Raw genomic sequence first — 19,220 nt, forward strand, 5'->3', positions numbered from 1 at the left:
TTTTTCCTTAATCTTGCCAATTTTAATGAAGAAAACTGTTAGCATTTCAATGTACAAAAGTCCAATAAAACATGATTTTTTCTTTTAAATCAGTGAGTGGGTAAAGTTTGGGTTAAACTTATTCAACAGTAAAAGTCTTCCAATTTCCACTAATAGAAATTTTTTTTTTCTGATTTGACTAGAGGAAAATGACAATCCAGAAATAAATAGCTATAAATACATTCATTGTTCCTATTCCAAAAACTCATCACATAGGGAAGACATAAAACTGAAATTAACTTGTTTGAGTGTTCCTTTACAATGAGAGATGGGCAAGTTAGAGCAGAGTGACTTGGACAGGAGAGGAAACAAGTAGGGCAAAAATTGGTCCAGTATTGACATTCATGAACATACCAGTTAGCAAAATTCATCCTTTAAATGACACTACTCAGTTGATTTTTTATTTGCTTGGGGTATACATAATGAAAGCAGTTTCCTTGGGATCTTTGCTAGGACAGGTATAGCACCCGGAGACACTGTAACCACCCCTTCTGTCTGCATGTGTGTGTGTAGTTATATACAGAGTCATGCACCCACACACACAGCCAAGATCCGGCACCGGCGTCCGTCCGGCGTCACTCGTCATTGGCAGCACTCGTTCCTCTCACTTGGCCTTGGTTACGCAGCTGTGGAGAGAGGAAGAGAAATTTCTGCATTAGCAGCTTCTTCAGACAGAGCTCCAAACAGGCAGGGAGATTATCTCCAGGGAAAAGCAGGACAGGGCCTCAGAACACCACCAAAGCAATGCCGGCTCCTGAGGGAATCTCAGTGGGAGCTGCCCTCGGGTAGGAGCTGCCCCCAGGGGTGGAGCAGCTCCCTGCACTGGGGAGCCCGCACACAGCAGCGGGACTGGCACCCTCGGGCTGGGATGTTACAGTCCCTGTGAGGAACAGCAGCCCTTTAACTCCTGGAACTCCTGGAGAAGCTGCTCCCGCACTAACAGCTCTGACACACTTCAGTGTCTATAAAGACTGGGTGGAACTGGATTTCAAGAACTGAACGTGTTTGGAAGGTGATGCTCCACAGCCTCCCTAAGTGACATGGACCAAGGCCACAGATCACTTTGCTACTGCGTGTGCAGCGAAGCGATGCTGGCGTGTCTGCTGCCCAGAAGGGGCGGGCGCCAGGGCCACAGCAGCACATCCCACACCTCGGGTGCCTTCACTGGGTGAGCAGCAGGCACCAGGGCAGGTGGCCAACGCTGCAGCAATCTGCTCCCAGCCTTAGTGCCTGCATCAGCGCCCATCTGGTGTGTCCTGGGCACCGTGGGTCAGTCCCACCTGCTGGTCACCACACCGAGCAGGAGGAAGGTAAGGCCCACATGGGTTATGTGGACATTAAGATGATTTCTGCTAGCAATTCCCATCCAAAAGAACATTAATCCCTCTCCTCCTTTTCCATCCAGCAGTTGACTTACACAGCTTGCTTTGCCTCAGAACCTACAGAGAACTCCTCTAGACGTCCGCAGCCAAAGTGCCTCGAACGGAACCCTTCTTACGCATCTGAAGTGAAATAAAACGTGAGCTCCACACACAGAACCTGCCGCGCCGTGGTTAGTATGAGAGAAGGAATGACCTGCAGGGCCAGGATCTGCTTCTCCCTGGCCAGGGCCAGGAACAGCTACAGCTCAGGGAGTTTGGCCATGGCATGGTATTTCTTTTTTGGCAAGGAGACCTGGGAACTGGAGAGCAGCCGTAAAAAATGGTGCTTGAATTTTTACCAAGCCCATGATGCTCCAGCATGGAATCACTGCTCAGGATACCCAGTGTGGCATGAGAGAGGTTGGTCACAGGGCTTTGGCTGGACCAGATGCTTTCCTACTCTGCAGTGAGCTGATGCATGTTTCATGGAGCAGAGGTGCTTCTCATCTCCAGCAGCCAGAGACAGAATCCACCAAGTGAAACATAAACAGTGAGAAAAAAATGGACTGGGGACAGAGGAACTCTGGAAGAACACTGATGAGGATTCAGAGAGTAAACAGAAAGTAACAAAAGCAGAGATCCTGACTATAAAAATCGACTGAAGATGAAGCACAGGAGCAACAAAAGAACTGGAATGTGCACAGAATCCAGATAAAGATCAGCTCGGAGCAGAAGGAAGAAAGGGTGTTCATGAGAAGGGGAAGAGTACCAGGACACTGTGTGGGAAAGAACATGCACTACCAGCCCTGCTTTGTGCCTGCTTTGGCTCTCAGCATCACAGAACTGCCTAGGGCAGCCCTGTCCATTCCTGACCACTCTGCAGGGACAGGGGCATGGATATATCTGTGTCACACTGAGCACATCATCCCTGAGCACTCACTTCCCAGAGGTCCTGGCCATAAAACACTCTTTGTGGTGTACTGGGGATGTAATGGCAGTTACTGGTGAGCACAGTGGATGGAGTAGTTGAATATGAAACCAGATGACAAATTACTTTAGATAAAACTAGCATTGATATTATTTGGCAGTGACATTTTTGCCCTTAGGTTGCCCAATAACGCACTGCACCACAAAGCCATGGAAATTACATCATTTGCAGGTATTTGTAGATACCCCTCTTGCAACAATTGAAAAAATCCCAAGACAGCAGGTCCCCACTCCTCTCACATTTCACAATATCCACAGAAATCTGGGTTAGTGTAACATCACACATTTATCTTGTTTTAAAAAAAAATTAACCAAAACGACCCAACTTCTTAAAAAATACACAAATTCCTGACACTAACATCTTACACAGCAAGCTATTTGCAGAAAACAATTTACCTTTGCAAAATGAGAAAATATTAAGTAAGTATGTTTGATGTTTAAGAATGAGGATAGATGCTACACCCAGAGACAAATGTGAGCTGGGTTTGACTTAAGGTAAGAACTAAAAGAGCAGCAAATATTTTGGAAAAAAAATTTAAAAGGAGCTACTTACCAGTGAGAAATGTGAAACAAAACATCCACAGAACACAAAGGAACAATTTCATCATGCACACAGATGTGTCAGGTTCTGCTGCCTCTCTCTAGCACACCTCTGGTATGCACTCCTCACTGCCACTACTACCATTGCACAGGGAAACTGGATAAAGTCTACTTCAGTCCAAATGAAGAACTATGGATGTGCAAGAGGGAACCCTTCTGGCAAAAATCAGTTTAGAGAGGACAGCTGTTAACGCTTCCTCCTTCACAGACACCTGGGAACAGGTGGCTCTAGGAACAGGATCAGGCATAAATTAGAATTCAAGAAGAAACCCCTGTGATTTGATAGAACAACTGCTAAAAATACCCAAATGCCCATAAGAGAGCAAAAGATTTGCAAGAGTGAGTGAATACCAACCTTGTCCAAAGTGCATTCTGGGGCTGCTGACCCAAACCCTTCAGCTTATGGGAAAAGAGCATTTGGTGCTCAGCTCAGCACAGGACCAAGAAGAAATACCTCTTCCAAACCCAGGAAACATCCCAACACAGGCTGTTCCACACAGTTTGGAAAGTCCCTGGAGAACATGAGTGGGGAGGGAGGAGCTGCAGCTGGTTTGGTACCAACAGCAAAGATGCACCAGGCACAGACCACAGAATGTGTCCACAGCTGGTCTGAAGCCTTAGGCAACCAGGTTAGAGGTGTCTGGAATGGGTCAAACCATGCAAACAGCAAGTTGTAGCTGAAGACACATTGTGCCTTGGAAAAACCAAGACACTGGAATTGTCTGGGTAACCTGAGTGGGTTTGGGGCATGAAGCAATTGTCAAAATGGGAAGGAAATACAACTGCAAATCCAAGAACTGCAAAAAAGCTGCAAAATGCCAGTGGGATTTAACATGGGAAAAGTTCATGTCAAAGGCCATGTTCTGGAAAGACTCTAAAGAAGAAGGCATCCTTCCCAGCCTATGGTGGTCCTCTACCTCTGAATGGAAAGAGCAGTGACAGTGCCCTGAATTTTCTCCCAGACATCAGCCCATGATATGTCAGGCCACACAGATCTGGTCCTCACAGCCACTGAAGCAGGAAAACTGACACAGTCTCAGCTGATTTTACTGACTTTCTTTTTGGAAGTAAAACTTTGGTTTGGTGTGCTAATCAGAAGTGGAACAGCTGACAGGTGACACAAACTTGCTTGAAAACATGCTTGAAGAGAAAAAGTAATCAGATCTAGTGATGACTAGAAATGAAACAAAGCAAGACATGTGATGGAACAGGACAGAGACAGCTTTGAGCTCCAACCACCAAGTGACAAAAGGGCCCTGAATGGGACTTTGTGCAATGGGTGTGGTGCCATAAACACAGAGGTAGTCAGGACAGACATCCTGCATCTAATGACATCAGAGGTACTCACATTACAGCCACTTCCAGCGTGACAGCTCCAAATGCAGGAGCTTGAAGCACATGGGGCTGCACCCAAGGGGCCACAGTGCCCACCAGCAATTGCCCAAACACACACAGGCATGGACATCACACAGCTTGCCTCAGTTTCTGCACAGATAAATCTGTAGCACATCTGAGCCTTAAAAAAAAGCTTTCTTACCGCTTCCAGCTCCTTCTGGGTTTCATCCTCCATTCTCCTGATGTCCTCCATAGTCAGTTCAATCCACTTGTCAATCCAACAGAACAGCTGGCGGTGGAAGTTGGTAAATATCCTTTTTTCTTGCTTTAAAAAGATAGACAAGCATTAGATCACAGGTAGGACTTGCTAAGGGCTGGTGAAGTGATAGCAGCTGCTCAGTTTGAAGAGTTAAAATCTTCAAGTGAGTGCTGCTTCACACTGTTACAGATTCAGCCACCTCACACCCCTGGATCCAACTTAAATTCACCTCATTTCTCAAATGCTTTAACATGGAAAAAAATGAACAAATTTCACTGTCAAAAAAAGACTTTCATTAAAGTTCAGCCATTCACATTACTTGAGAATTATGAAGAATGTTATTAAAATCTGCTCCAGCTCTAAGATGGCAGCAGCCAAACCAGAACAGCCACTTCCAGAAGACTTTTTTTTCTCTAGAGAATTGTTCTGGTACTACCAGTGAAGCCCCACCTGCAGCAAACCAAGACACAAATGGTTTGACTGGCTGGGGAAATGGACAGGAATACCCTGGCTATGAGGAATAGGAAACTGCACCACTGCTCTTGCTCAAACCCCCACATCAACACAGCCCCAAAAGGCAGAAGTACTCACCTTTTGTATAAAGTTTTCAACTTTGTTCTGCAGTCCCCACCACTTAAATTTGATGGTCACCAATTTGTAAGCACACATTTTGGGACACTCCTCATCAGTTGCTAACTCCTTCTGTTTGGGGTAATAGAAATAAAGTTTTATTACTTTAGAAGTATAATTATTAGAAATTATAATTCTAATCAGTGCATTAGAATTATAAATATGATAATTAATTTATAGTAAATTAATTAAATTTAACTATCTTGTTTTGGTAATAAAATAGAAATCTAAGCATTATTACAGAAAAACAACATTCTAATCAGTAAATTGGGGCTGCTCCTGACAGCTCCCTGTGATTCACTCTAGGGCACAGCAGTGGGCTGCTCAATTCCTGTGCTCAATTCTCTGGTGTGGCCCACACAGCCCATTCTCTCCTGGGATAGATTCTGGTGGCTGGCAGGGGGTTCTGGCAAGCTCTGTGCTGCTGCTGGGGTGTCACTGAGGTGGCACATGGGGGATGTGCTGGGCCACAGGAAACTTGTTCCTCAAAAGGAGTTGAGTCAAGTTGTGAAGGAACCATGAACTTCGTTCTGATGATAAAGACTTCGTAAGGCTGGAACAACAGTTCCTAGTACCTTCCAGTTTGGCCCCAGAGGTCCTCTCTTCGTCTTAACTGACTGGAATAATGCAGGATCCTCATCAGCTTTGTAGTCCTGTAACATAAAACACTCTGAGAGTCAGAAAACACCACCAGATTCAATATCTCACTGTGTTAAGTTTCTGCTCATGGCTGCCAAAATGATTCCCTGAGTGCTCTGGAGCAGGGTGGGTGCAGCACAGCTGCCAGGCTGACCCCATGGCTCCATCACCCCTGCTCCCAACAGGACAGCTCTCCAGGGCTGCCCTGTGCTGTGCACACTGACCTCTGCACTGTCCCACCGGCTCTGTGACCCCTGAGAGGAGGAGAAGGCAATAATTCAACAAGCAGCACAATAAAGCTGCTCAGGCTGCAACACATGGCCACTGCTGGGGAGGCAGAACAGGGGGTGGAGAAGGCAGAACAGGGGGTGGAGAAGGCAGAAACAACTCCCTCACACAATCAGAAACTCTGAGATCCCAGCCTGAGGCAGGGCAGAGCCCACACAGCGCTGCCTCACCGTGGACAGCTCTGCTCGCCCCCTTGCACGGGGGAAAAGCCAATGGATACAGAGCTGAAAGGGACAAATGCTTCCAACAGATGGATTTATTGAATTCTACTGATTAGGGGTATGAAAATGGTTATTTCATAAAGATGCTGCCACGGAAACTAAGAAAGGATAAAAAACTCTGACCTCAGTGAAAGCAAGTAAGGTTTCTACTGTGCGTAAAAAACATTTATCCAAGATTACCATTACACCCACACAACACAACTGTAACAACTTAAGTTGCTTCAAAACTACCAACAATTTAAGTTGGTAGTTGCCACAGAAAAGCCCAAGTTTAGCAGAGTTTAAGGTCTCATTTTTAAATAAAGTTTCAGTGAAGCCAAAATCTGCAGAACATGGAGTGAAAGAAACACCTCCAAGAGAAGCAGCTTCTGGCTGCTGAAGACCACATCAGCTTTCAGCTCCAGAGGAACAAAGGCTACTTCTAAACTAAATTCTGAATCCACAGAGCAAGGCTACACATATTAACTGTTAATGCTTTCACAGACATTCTGACATTTACAAAAACCTACTGCAAGCCAAATGGAGCTGAAAAATCCAGGAAGTCCTCTCAGAGGAATATGATTTCACTTACAGAACACCAGCTGATACACTTTCTTCTCCTCAGTTTTCTCCATTGTTCCCAGCTCTTTTAACATACCTACCTACACTGCATATTAAAATAGGCTGAAGAAACCCTAATTTATCTAGAATACTAGGTATTCAGGCAAACTTCCATATTGAGGACTCAAACATATACTTTAGGAATTGAGCAGATATTTCACAGAAGCAGCCAAGGGAGTGAAGACATTTCAACCTCATTGCTAATCAGTGTTTTATGAATTTCCACAAACCAGGACTCTCCTCTAGTTCTCCCTCTAAGCTGAAACAAAATTCTAGTTTGAAGAACCCACACAACAGTCAGCCAACCTCAGCAGGGGCTGCCATGGTGCTCCACAAGCCTTCCCCTGCCTCAGATCCTGAGGAACCAGGAACCAGCACTGCACAACAATACTTAAACATTTAAAGTTTTGAATTATTATAATTGCAGAAAGATTACAAGCCATATCTGTCACCTTAATTTTAGTGAAACCCACTTATCTACTATTTTACTGTAATAAAGCATGTGTCCTTTCCACAGATATCACAAAGAGCAAATACACAGCAGCACACAAAATCCAGCCCTGAGTCCCTTCCTGTCCCTTCCCTCACTGAGCACTGAGCCAGAGCCACTGGCTGTGTCTGAGACCAACTTCTCACCTCACAACTTATTTCCAAATACTGTGGGAGGGGACAGCTGCAACCCACTGGAATCCTCAGGTTCTGCATTGTCCTGGTGGCTCAATGTGATACACTTTTTAAAAATTATTTTTTAACAATCCTTGTGTGGAAAAAGAGTCATCTTCTTTACATTTAAATCACCTTTAAGATACCTATACGAATACTACAGCAAAATGTTTTTACAGAAATACAGAGAATTTTAAATTACTGATCATGGACTGCCTTTTAAAAATTTCACTCAGCCACTGGATAGAAGACACTGAAGTGAATCAAGCTATAGCAATGGATAAACAATTTTGCTCTATGTAACTAATTGTTGGCACAACTGCTGCTGGTTTGGGTCAGCAACGTGCCAAACAGAAACACAAGAATTCCACATCTTATTGCCAATTTTATAAATAAAACCAGGTACTGCACTGAGGCAACCCTGAATTTATTTCCACTGTGTGAGCATCCTGCCAAGGCAGAGCTCACTGTAGTGGTGTGAGGCATGAGGCATTTAACCTGAGCTACATGTGCAGCCTTGATCTGCCTGGTTTATGGAGTGGAATGATTTCCCTGGATAGCCCAGGGACACTCAAGTCCCCACGATGATGCTTCCTGCCATCCTACCTCCCACTGCACAGGGACACTGGTAAAAAGCAACTGTGCTCTTGCATTTAGGACCCACATAAAAATAACCACAGCTAGAAACACTGGGGAAGAAACTGTTATCCATGAATAAAATGTAGGAGTGAAAACAGAAATTCCAAGAAAATACATGAGTCATGGGAAAGTTTTCTATGCTAGAGACAGAAGCTTTGATCCAAGACCTTTTAGAACTCAGTTAAGCCAAATCCTGTTAAGGACAGGAAAAAATTCTTTATAGACTAAGGCCTACATGGACAGGAGAGCATTGTAGGAACTCTTCTCTACATGCAAATCCTACAAGCATGCAGGGAAGAAGACTGGACTAGAGCCAAAGTACAAATAAACAACAGTTCTTTGCAGAGTTTAAGGAAAATATCTGTGCAGCAAGAGCTTAACTCCTGACAACAACAAGTCCTTCTTAGGAAGAAAAACAGGCAGCTGCTGGAGCAAATACTACAGCTCAAACCCCTGAAGCCCTCTGGAAAGCCAGACAGGCAAACATCAGCCTGCAGCAGCATAACAAGACAGAGGAGCAAAACTATTTCGAAGAAATACACAAATACCATTTCACAAGCAGTTTCTGCTCAAATTCTCAATATAATATGCATGAATGCAACCATCTATTATAAAGAATGATTTACAGAGACTGTGAACTACACACAATAAATATCACAACAAACCCAGCACCTGGGTACTTCTTTATAATGTAACAGTGCTCCTGAGAGCTCATGATTCACTATCAAATGGTATAAAGATTCAAAGCATATATACAGGACAGAATGATTTTAAGAAAACTTTTAGAACCTAACATGAAAATTACACAAGCCTGATGCCTGATCTGCAAACCCATGAAAATGGAACTGAACATGGAGTGGCATCACACTAACTAGGTAGGTGGGCACAGATTCTGGCTTTCCAGCTCAATACTGTATTAGTCTCTTGTTTTACTCAATACTGTATTACTCTCTTGTTTTAAGCAAGGGAATGTACATACCACTGGTGTTATAGAGCAAAAAACTCACATTCATATCCTGTGGAAAGAAACACCTACCAATACTTCCCTCCAACATCACCCACAGCTCTGTGAGTGCTCATTCCCAGCACAACAGAAGACCAAAATCAGGTTTATCCAAGTATGTCATACTCTCAACTCAGTGCAAGATTCCCATAACTGAGTCACCAGCACCACCATGCACTGCCCTGACATGCACTCGTGTGTTTAAGGAAGGTTTAGCTAAATGGCTTTTAATAAAAAATGTCTTGCAATCACTCCCATCTCCTGAAGAGTCCTGCAGCTACAGCACCACGATCAGGGGAACCACTGCCTGAGATCACTTTTGAAAGAATGCCAAGGTTCAAATGAGAAATGAAACCAGCCTGGCTATCAGGGATGCACATCGTGCTGCCATGCCCAGAACGGGGAGTTAAAGGTCTCCAGGAATGAGGCTGGAAGAGATGAATATTTATAAACACCCAGGACAGGAGGAAAAGAGGGGCATAAAATTAAAAGCACATCACATTTGTCCACAGATAGGCTGTCCCATGGGATGTGTCATTGCATGGTGATTCCAAGGTTCAGCACTAAAAAGGTGGAGCTGTTTAGCTGCCTATAGTGATAAATTAAGTCTGAAATGGGAGAGATCCACCTATCAAGCTCTGTAACTTGAGAATCTTTTAACATTTCCTTACAGACTACAGAAGAGCAATTCCTATATTCCAATATATTTTCTCAAACTGTAAAAAAAATAGAGAGCACATAGAAGTCCCAGAACTCTTAAGGCATGTGTAATCTGGCTGATTCATATAAAATTGTAATTTTAGAACTTTCTTTCAAGTAATAAAGATCCACTATGACCTAAACAAGACATTTAATGTTTTCATTGTGAAAAATAGCTATAAACCTGATTTCAATTTGTTTTCACTACACTCTACTCTTTTGCAAATTGTTTCTAAAACCACAGCCTCCTCTGATGTTAATCAAGTGTTCATTTTTGCTTACACTTTAAAAAGTCTTTCTCTCCTGGGAAGCCACTTTTATATACAAACAACATAAAGTGACACAGACTGCATTCTGGAGATGATTAAGAGAAAGCAAAGTTAAATGTGTATCTAAAGAAAGTCACAGCTGTCACCCAAACTATTTCTATACATACTTAAATGAGCACGAGTCAGCACATGCACACCATCAGTAGCTTAAAGAAATTCGTATTTTCATATTTATGCTGATTGTAGCTCTGAAACTAAAGTAACTACAACCCCACAGGGGGGTGGACAAGGTTCATTCACAAGAACAAAAGGATGTAACTTGAATACATGAAAACTTTTTCAACACTGCTGGATTTTATAGATGTAGCTCCATTCTTTCAGTTCTACTGTTACCTGAGCTCATACATTTGAGCTGCTTTTCCAGGTAAAACTATGTTTGAGAAGATAAATGTACAAATAAAACTCTCCTTTGAAAACACTGACTATTCCTTTTCACTAAAAAATGAAGCAGACCAAAAAATGTCACCCAGCCACTTAGAATGATAATTCCCAAAAAAGCATCATAACAAAAAAAAAATCCAAAATTATACAAAGCACATGATTTCAAACATGACCCCACAAAGTGAACTGGTGATTGCTTGAATATCACAGAACAAAGATAAAGAAACTGCAGGAAAAGAACATCTGGACAAATAGAACACAGGGAAAACAGGTGATGCTTTTGTTGGGGACATTTGCTTTCCAAGACCAGCAGCCTTCTTTGAAGACACAAAGCCAGCATGTCAGTCTTGGCAATTTTGTTATGATGTAGCTGAACTTCCAAGAAAAAGAAATAAAATTCAAGTTCCATTACCTAAACTTGATAAAGATATCAGCACAAATACAAAGTGTCTCTCCTGAATTCCTAAGAAGTGAAGAGAGAGAAGACAAAGGTCAGAAACTGCAGACTTTTGTATCAGAAGAGACTCCAAGTGTTGGTCCAGAGAATTCCTGATGTCTAATTTTAAGGAGAAAACAGGTAAACAGCAAGGATGTCAGTCTGCAAGTAGCTCAGAGTTACCAATGTCTGCTAAGAGTTTAATCACAAAGCCAGACTTTGGTTAATGAAGTCAGGACTTAGCAAAACAGAGTTTCTGGGAGATGTAATGGAAATAAAAATTTGAATCACATGGTGAAAATTAATCCAAAGCATTCCTACACAAGAATGGGGTATACTGTGATTTTAAATCTGAAAATACTTGCTCAAAGTATTTGCTAAAAGTGGAAATGGTGTTAGAAGCTAATGAAAAGGAAACATCAGAGGAGACTTGAGACTCTGGATGAGACTACTCTGCACTCAGTTTTGATACTCTGTAGGTCAAATATGTGAAAGAAGAAAGAAAAGAGGATAATGTACTGAAAATAGTTCCAAGGACTTCCTGCAAAGAAGTCCTCTCTCCAAAATGTAGGATATCCAAGTATCTTCTTTCAGAAAGTAACAGTTAAACAGTATAAAGAGTCTGACAATCACATTTATTGTGCAAACACGGTCTCCATGAGAGTGCCTACCATCTCCCTACTGTCTAAAATGTATTACACATCCAACAGTCCAGCTGTTACAATTTAACAAACCAGACAACAGCCCCAGCAGCCCCAGATCTGCAGAAAGAATCAGCAGTAAAACCAAAGAAGTAAGGCAGGCACATAAATGAATGATTCTCTTCAAGACACTTTTCATGTCTCTGCTGGGTAAAATCCACAGCGTTTTAGCTTATTCACTATCAACACAAAGCACAAGTGGAATCAGCTGCATGCTACACCCCAGACCCAACAGCAGAACATTTACTTACTCCTGGTTCTACTTGAGTTCTATCTGCAATGTCAATATGGACAACCTCAACACTCTTCCATGTGTTTGGATCTAAATTGTGAACCTGCAAAAAAAAAAAAAACAAACAAGGAGGAATTATTCCCACGCTGGGAATCACACAGTGATGTGCACGTGCAGCACATGTGTGTGACAGGGAGCTTTTCAGGATGCTGTAAAGGCAGCATTCTCCAAACCTACCCTTTCTTAAAGGGAATGATCTCCACAATTACAGTTTAATTCACTCACTAATCAATTTTAAACCAGCACAAAGCCTTCACTTCTTGTGCATTCAGGAAACCTGGATTTAAGATTAGGCTGTATTCATCTGTCACATTTGTTAGCACTAATGAAATCAAGCTCTAATTAGAACCATTACCTATTCCATAATCTGCATTAACTTTTCAAGCTAGAAAGAAGGTGTAAAAATTACAGATATGGAAAACACAGATTTCAGTAACCTAACTGATCTCACAGGTTCCCTGAATCATAGGACTGCCTTGAAGGTGGACCAGGTGTAGTCTGAGGGTGTGCAAAGGTCTGAGGATGGAATCAACTCCTCACCTGTGATCTGTCCAGCACACCTAAACTCAGTTACAGCCAGCAGAGCTGTCCAAGAACAATCCCCCTTCTGTGAAGCACATCCAGAGCTGCAGCTCACCCAAGCACTGGCAACAGACTGACAACTACCCCTCTCTGGATGGTTTATAAATGTTGATCACTACAGATCAAAATCTTCCTGAAGTGACACATGAACCAAATTGACTGTCTGGAGCAAAACAAGAACATCAGTAGTTGGGACAATTTATGGAGGCAGCTTCAATATGTAACTACAGAGTGTTCACAGATTAACTCCAGTGGTCTTGTGAAACCTGTTTTCAAATAAATTTGTCTAACTCTCAGTAGAATGTCTATGGTGAAAGAACATGAAATAAAAAAATGATTTGCTGAAAAGCACCTCCAAACATAAAAACCAAACCCCTTCTCCTGTCCTTGGATCTCCTCAGATGAGAGAGCTTGACCACCTTGCAAAGACCTGAAAAATGCTCTTCTTGCTTTACTCATTGGTAAGGCATTTGCTTTATGCAGTAATTATCCACCACCACCAGGTATAAAATACTTTATCTGTACTGACTGTACAATTGGTTGTATCCAAACCCCAACTCACGTTCTCTGTTGTTCCCAAATCTGGTTTATGCCAGGTCTCAATTTTTATGAAGAAGTCATCTTTCATGTATTCATTCTGTAAGAATTAAAAGCAAGAAGCACAATTACACCTCTCTGCTCTAAGTTTAGATACCACTACTAATCCCTGACTAGCAACACAACCTATTGAAATTACCAGAGAAACAGCCCTCTTACCTTACAGAGATAGGTACATGATAATCTTGATAATCATGAACTAGAGCAGTGAGTACTAAATTAAAACCAGACATGTTTAAGAAATCCAGCTGTACCTGTGCACATCAGTAGAAATAACCCTGCCATTTGTTGTCCTGCTTCCTCAGCCCTGAAGTTCTTTACCTCAATGTTCAAGTAATTTTTCAAATTATTAGTCCTGCAGTTAGATGTTACTGTACAGTACAATTACAATCATAAAGCTGGATCATAATGGTCCAGCTGCCACCAAACTGTACATCTAAAGACCATGAGAGAACCCTGCTGATTCCAGAAGTCAGAGGGCACACACCTGTGTGCACTGATATCAGGATGAGTCAAGCTCAACAGTTCAAACTCACTTGTTACTCCTTGTGTCACATCCACATGGTAACAATCTAAACAGTGTTTGCAAGTGAGCAGATAAAGCAGTTTAACATTTAACTAATAAGTTTTCATTAAACAAGTCACCAAAACATGTAAAACATTAAAATCTTAATGATGTGCCGCCCATGCATCATAAAGAAACAAACCCAAATCCTGAACTGATCCATTTAGATTCCCAGTTACCCCATTTTAACTGAGGCAGGAATTCATTTCACAGCAACAGCATTTCAGACAGGCAGGGACTGATGCCATTTCATTGCACTTCCTGCCTTCAGGAGTGTAGGAGCCTCTGATATGTCATTTTTTCCCTCCCACTTTTTTTAGCATTATGTCTTACAAGGACAGACATTATGCATCTGTAATGGTAATTAAAGGCATAAAAGAAGACGTAGAAAATGAAATAATTTCTCTGACAAATTACAGTTCTAATTATAGCCATGAGCAGACAAATAAAGTAACAGGGAGCTCTGCACCAGGAGTCCTAGCAAGGCACATTATGACAGGCTGGAGCCAGACAATTGTAGTGGTAGTAACAGACAAAATATATCCCAAAAAACCCAAATATATGACTGGTAGGATTTCAAATACTCACTGTCACAACTGGTGTTGTTGGAAATCACAATGCAATGCAACGCAAAGGAAAAGAAAAGACAGAGCATTATTAGATACAATTGTTTCTGAAAGGTCTCACATATAAAAACACCAACAAAAGAACACATAGGGGAGACTCACTTGTTCTACAGTAGGGATACGCATTCCAGGCCTTCTCGTGGAACACCAGGGAGCCTTCTGGAGCAATCATCCTTACAAACCCAGGGACTTTACTGGGGAAACAAACATGGAAAAGGTGTTTAAAATCCCACCAGCTGAAATTCCTCATTGGTTCCTTCCACTCCAATAAGAAGGGCACATTCTACCCAAGCATTTGAGGGGTTATGAGGTACCTTGTCACCTGCAGTGAAATACACAGGAGCTTCAAAGACTTTCCAGATCATGACAAGATTAAGAAATAAACAGGAAAGGTAATAATAAGGTAATTGAGCTGTGTGATCACAAGGAAAGCTGTGCTATCCTTCCTCTTGCAGAGCAGCAAAGACACCTGTTGAGGAAGAGCACTGCACAGAGCCCTCACCTCCAGCTCCTTGGCAAGCAGCTCCTGACCTGCAGCAGGAACTTTATGTCCCACTCATCTCTGACTCCTGTCTAGAGCAAGCAAACACAATTCTTTCAGCTGTCTTAGACAACTATCCCACATATTTAAAATCCACTGTATTTCACATTTCCTCACTCACTCACCAGAGCACCCATGAACAATTCAGCAAATTACAAAGTGTCAGAAAAACACAAACAAGTGTCCAAGAACAGCAAACAATGGAAGGCTACGTTCACCTTTAAACATTTCTTGCTTAATACCAAGGGATTACAACGTGCATCAAGGCTTTTCTCACCTCTTTAAATGATAGATTTTGTGAGTATATTGTCCCTTCTCGCCATCCTGTTCATAAGGCTCATTTTTTAAGACCTGAATTCCTTCCCCACCTCCTGTTTCGTTTTTGCTAGCTTCTGCCACAGAATAAAGTTGCCCAACTTGATACTGAAAAGGGAGAAGACAAATGTTAGCACCAAAGTTGGCCAAAACTTTTAACATGTTAAAAACAATTAGCTGTTTCCTCTGACAATTCAGTAGTACAAAGAAGGTTATCAGCAAAGTAAAATGCATCATATAAAAGATATATAGTGAACTCTGACAGCTTTTTTGCAACACATCTCTGCAACTCACAAACCCCAGGTCTACACCCAGGTTGTTCCACAGCAACCCAACACTTTGATGCACATCATAACTTCATTTTTCCTATCCCAAGAGCTAAATGTATTTGTTGTTCTTTGCTGCACCAAGAAATATCAATTCTGAGTTTACAGATTTTGGAGTGACCAATATCCAGCTCTAAGCCTTCCCAATTCACACTTTCAACCAACTCAATGCTGCCCTTACAGGACCCAGGAACCCACACTATGGAACAAGTGTAATGTTTCCCTCAGAAGCACGACCAACGCCCTGGCATGACAGACATCCTATGGTGACTCTCACTGAAACGTACTTCAGTGCCATTCAAATTGCTGACTTCAGATCTGGGAAGACAATTCCTACACCTGTGGCTCCAGGAAAAGGCTTGGAGTCCCTCAGTGCTGGATCAGCAGCCAAGTGCTGCCACAGGGCACAGTTGTATTGCTGGCAGTGGAATGCTCTGTGCTGCATTTGCTTCCTTGGAAATTCTTTGATCAGAACAGGGCTCACACCTGCATCACTCATCTCTGTCAGCGTAGCAACAGCACAGGGAACGTTTGGACTCAGGCTGGTCACATTTCTGACACAAAATCCCCTCCCATCCCTCAGTCTGAATAAAGCAGGGAGGATCAGGACATACCTCTTGCACAGAGCAAGGTAAAACCACTCGGCTGAAAGAGGAAAAGAGAAAATTCAGTAAAATGAATCATTAGGCTTCACCTGCAGATAACAGATGTAACACAGATGTTCAAGAAAGAAGTGTCAAAAGGAGCCAATTCAAGTTTTCTCTTCAGTAATCTCTGTGACAGGGAGGCTTTGGATATAACACAACAAACCCAAGTAAAGTTCAACGCCAGGTTACTAAAGGAAAAACAAGAGATGGAAGATGGTAAAAGCCGCATAAAAAAGCCAGGAAATCTGGGATCTGCTTCCAGCTCTGTCACAATAACTTTGTGTTATGCTAAATTTGTTTATCAACTTTTGAACCTACACATTACCTTTACTACACTGAGGCTACAGTCACTGGGCTTTGAAGTAGTGAGCAGCCGAAAGTGGGACAGACACACAAACCAGCTTGTGTTTGGCTGGCCGGAGCCCCCACGGGAGAGATCCACCCAGTGGCGCGGAGCTCCCGGCGCCACCACAACCGGGAGCAGGGAAGGGCTGCGGCCCCGCTCCGGGCCAGTCGCCACCGCCATCCGAGCTGCTCTCTAAGGAAAGCGGGCAGCAATCCCCGCGGCCCCGCCGCCTCCCCGCGCCGCGCCCCGCGGGATGGGGCTCGCGGAGCTGCCGCTGCGGGCAGGGAGCGCCCGCCACCGCCCGGGCCGCGTCCCCGCCGTGCACAACGGCCTTTCCCGTGACGGCGGCACCGGCGCACGGAGGAGCGAAGCGGCCCCGCGCCCCGGAGGAAGCGGCGACCCCGGGGCCACACGGCAGGAGCGGTGCGGGCGGGCCCCGGCGGCGGCGGGCGGGGCAGACCCGGCGGGGCGCGGCCCGGGCGGGGCGGCGGCGGGCGCGGTGGCGGCGGTGGCGGCGGTGGCGGCGGCCCCGGTGGCGGCTCCCCCCAGCCCGGCCCCCCGGCGCTCCCCGCCGCCCCCACTCACAACTCCTTGATCAGCACCATCTTCCCGCCGCTCCGCGCACGCGCCGCTCCCGAGCCGGGCCCCGCCCGCGCCCGCGCGCCCAATCGCGCTCGCGCCTCGCCCGGAGGCGCGCACGCGCCGGGTGCCGCCAATCCGAGAGCGCGCAGCCCCCGCGAGCGCACACCTCACCCGTCAGCAGCCAATCAGAACGCGCCGGGGCTGCTCCGGGGCGCATGCGCCCTCCCGCCCTTGCCGGCGGGATGACGTCATCGCCGGGCGCCGCACGCGGGGCCAGAGAGAGCGGAACCGGGGAGCGGAGACCGGGAGCGGGGCTGGGGTCAGGGCCTGTCTGGGGCGCGGGGCCGGCGGCTCCGGGTACCGAGGCCCTGCACGGCAGGAGGACGGACCCTCCGCACTGCCCGGCGGGCGGGGACGGCCGGTGCTAGTACCCGACACCCCGGGTTACCCGCTTCGCGGTGTGGGGCCCTCACGGACCGACGCCGTTCCCAGTGGGGTCACCCCCAGCACCGCGGGAAGTGAGAAGCTGCAGAGGTGATGAATTTCGGGGAGCCCGTCCCCGCTGTCACACCGAGCACCGCCGCTGCCGGCCCCTTCCTCCGCCTCCACACCGGGGGAAACCTGAATTCCCCTTTTCAATCTGCTTCAAGCAAAATCCTCTGCCCGCGGATCCCTGTTAACTCGGGACTGCCCCTGTATTGCCATGCAAATGAAACCAAGCCAAATCTGTAGCAGACTCGGTTTCCGCGGCCAATGCCGCCCTCTTGTGAGACCGTTTGTTTCAGTCTCCATCGCAGCCACAAGGACGACAGGGATTAATAATGACCTGATAACCTAACAAGGTTCAGCCAGGCTGAGACTTCGACCTTCAGCCGGCATTATAAACTACAAAATGAAAGGAGTCTGCAGGTCTAAAAGTTCAGAAACATTGAAAGAAAGCTGAAATCAACCCCTTCCAGGCTGTGAGGAACCTGGAAAACTGCTCCCGGAGGAGAGGAATTCCAGTGATGCTGGCCAGTGCAGGACAGTGTGACAGGGAGAAGTTCTACCGAGGCTCCTGGCTGGGGGCAGAGGGGTGGGACCACCCAAGGCATGTTCTGTGTGTTGAAATTGGCTTTATCCTGGTTTATGTAATGATTGAAGTTATCCTGTGGCAAAACGTTGCCCTAAGAACAAAGCAGGAAACATACTTCCACACTTTGAGGTTCTCTAAAATTGTAATTCAAGGAAAACTACAGGATTTACTTAAAACAGTGTATTCTAAATATATTGATTTGCTTTCTAGTTCCTAAGCATTAGCTTGGGGTTTTTTCCCCAGATGTTTTCCACAGCCATGCAGACTTTTGCTTTCCCTCTGTTTGAAATGCACACACAAATGTAAAAGCAGGTAAACTGGAAAGAAAGAAACCAACCACAGGCTCCACACTTGTGTTGCAGAGGTGCCTTTTTCCCAGAGGTGACACAGGACCCTCTCTGCAGCCTCCCTGGCTCCCCTTTCCATCATCCCCCACATTTCCTCTGCCAGAAGCCAGAACCAATGAGGCATTTACACAACAGCAATCCAGATAAAATTCAGTGTTGCCAAACACTCCTTCCCCACATAAATGGCTGTAAGGAAAAGCCTCAGCAGGCTCTTCCTATGGACACACTTCCATGGAAGTCCTTGGATGATGACTCAGGCCACGAGGCACAGCAGTGGTCAGGGCTGTGCTGGGGCACAGTTGGAGGGGATTGTAAATCTCTGTTTCCCAAAGCATTCAGGATTTTCCTTTATTTGGTTTTTCAAAATGCTGGCAGCGTGCAGTTCCTGCTGCTGCTCCTTCCCCATATGGACAACATTTGTCTGGTGTTTGCTCAGTCCCCAAGCCTCTGTTTACAGCAGCATCCTGCCACACACGACAGTGTCACAAGTAGCCACATCTGCTGACCCCAGACCTGGCACAGACAACAACCACCCTTCCCCAACATCCTTCCAGATCAAGAGACTGAGG

The 19,220-nt window shown here is 45.0% G+C and overlaps 1 protein-coding gene across 1 annotated transcript; it reads right to left on the reverse strand.

Moving 5' to 3' along the window:
* PITPNB (phosphatidylinositol transfer protein beta) lies at positions 1–17,358 on the reverse strand. The gene is made up of 11 exons (XM_058851631.1): positions 17,233–17,358; positions 16,269–16,299; positions 15,291–15,436; positions 14,575–14,666; positions 14,435–14,442; positions 13,247–13,321; positions 12,062–12,145; positions 5,787–5,864; positions 5,173–5,283; positions 4,525–4,647; positions 1–665 (listed from the first exon to the last, which is right to left on the reverse strand). Exons 1-11 carry the CDS (start codon positions 17,250–17,252, stop codon positions 615–617), a joined length of 819 nt encoding a protein of 272 aa, XP_058707614.1. The 5' UTR covers positions 17,253–17,358; the 3' UTR covers positions 1–614.
* Between the last annotated feature and the right edge of the window lie 1,862 nt (positions 17,359–19,220).

The sequence above is a fragment of the Poecile atricapillus genome, chromosome 16 (assembly GCF_030490865.1).
Source record: "Poecile atricapillus isolate bPoeAtr1 chromosome 16, bPoeAtr1.hap1, whole genome shotgun sequence".
In the NCBI taxonomy this organism is placed as follows: Eukaryota; Metazoa; Chordata; class Aves; order Passeriformes; family Paridae; genus Poecile; species Poecile atricapillus.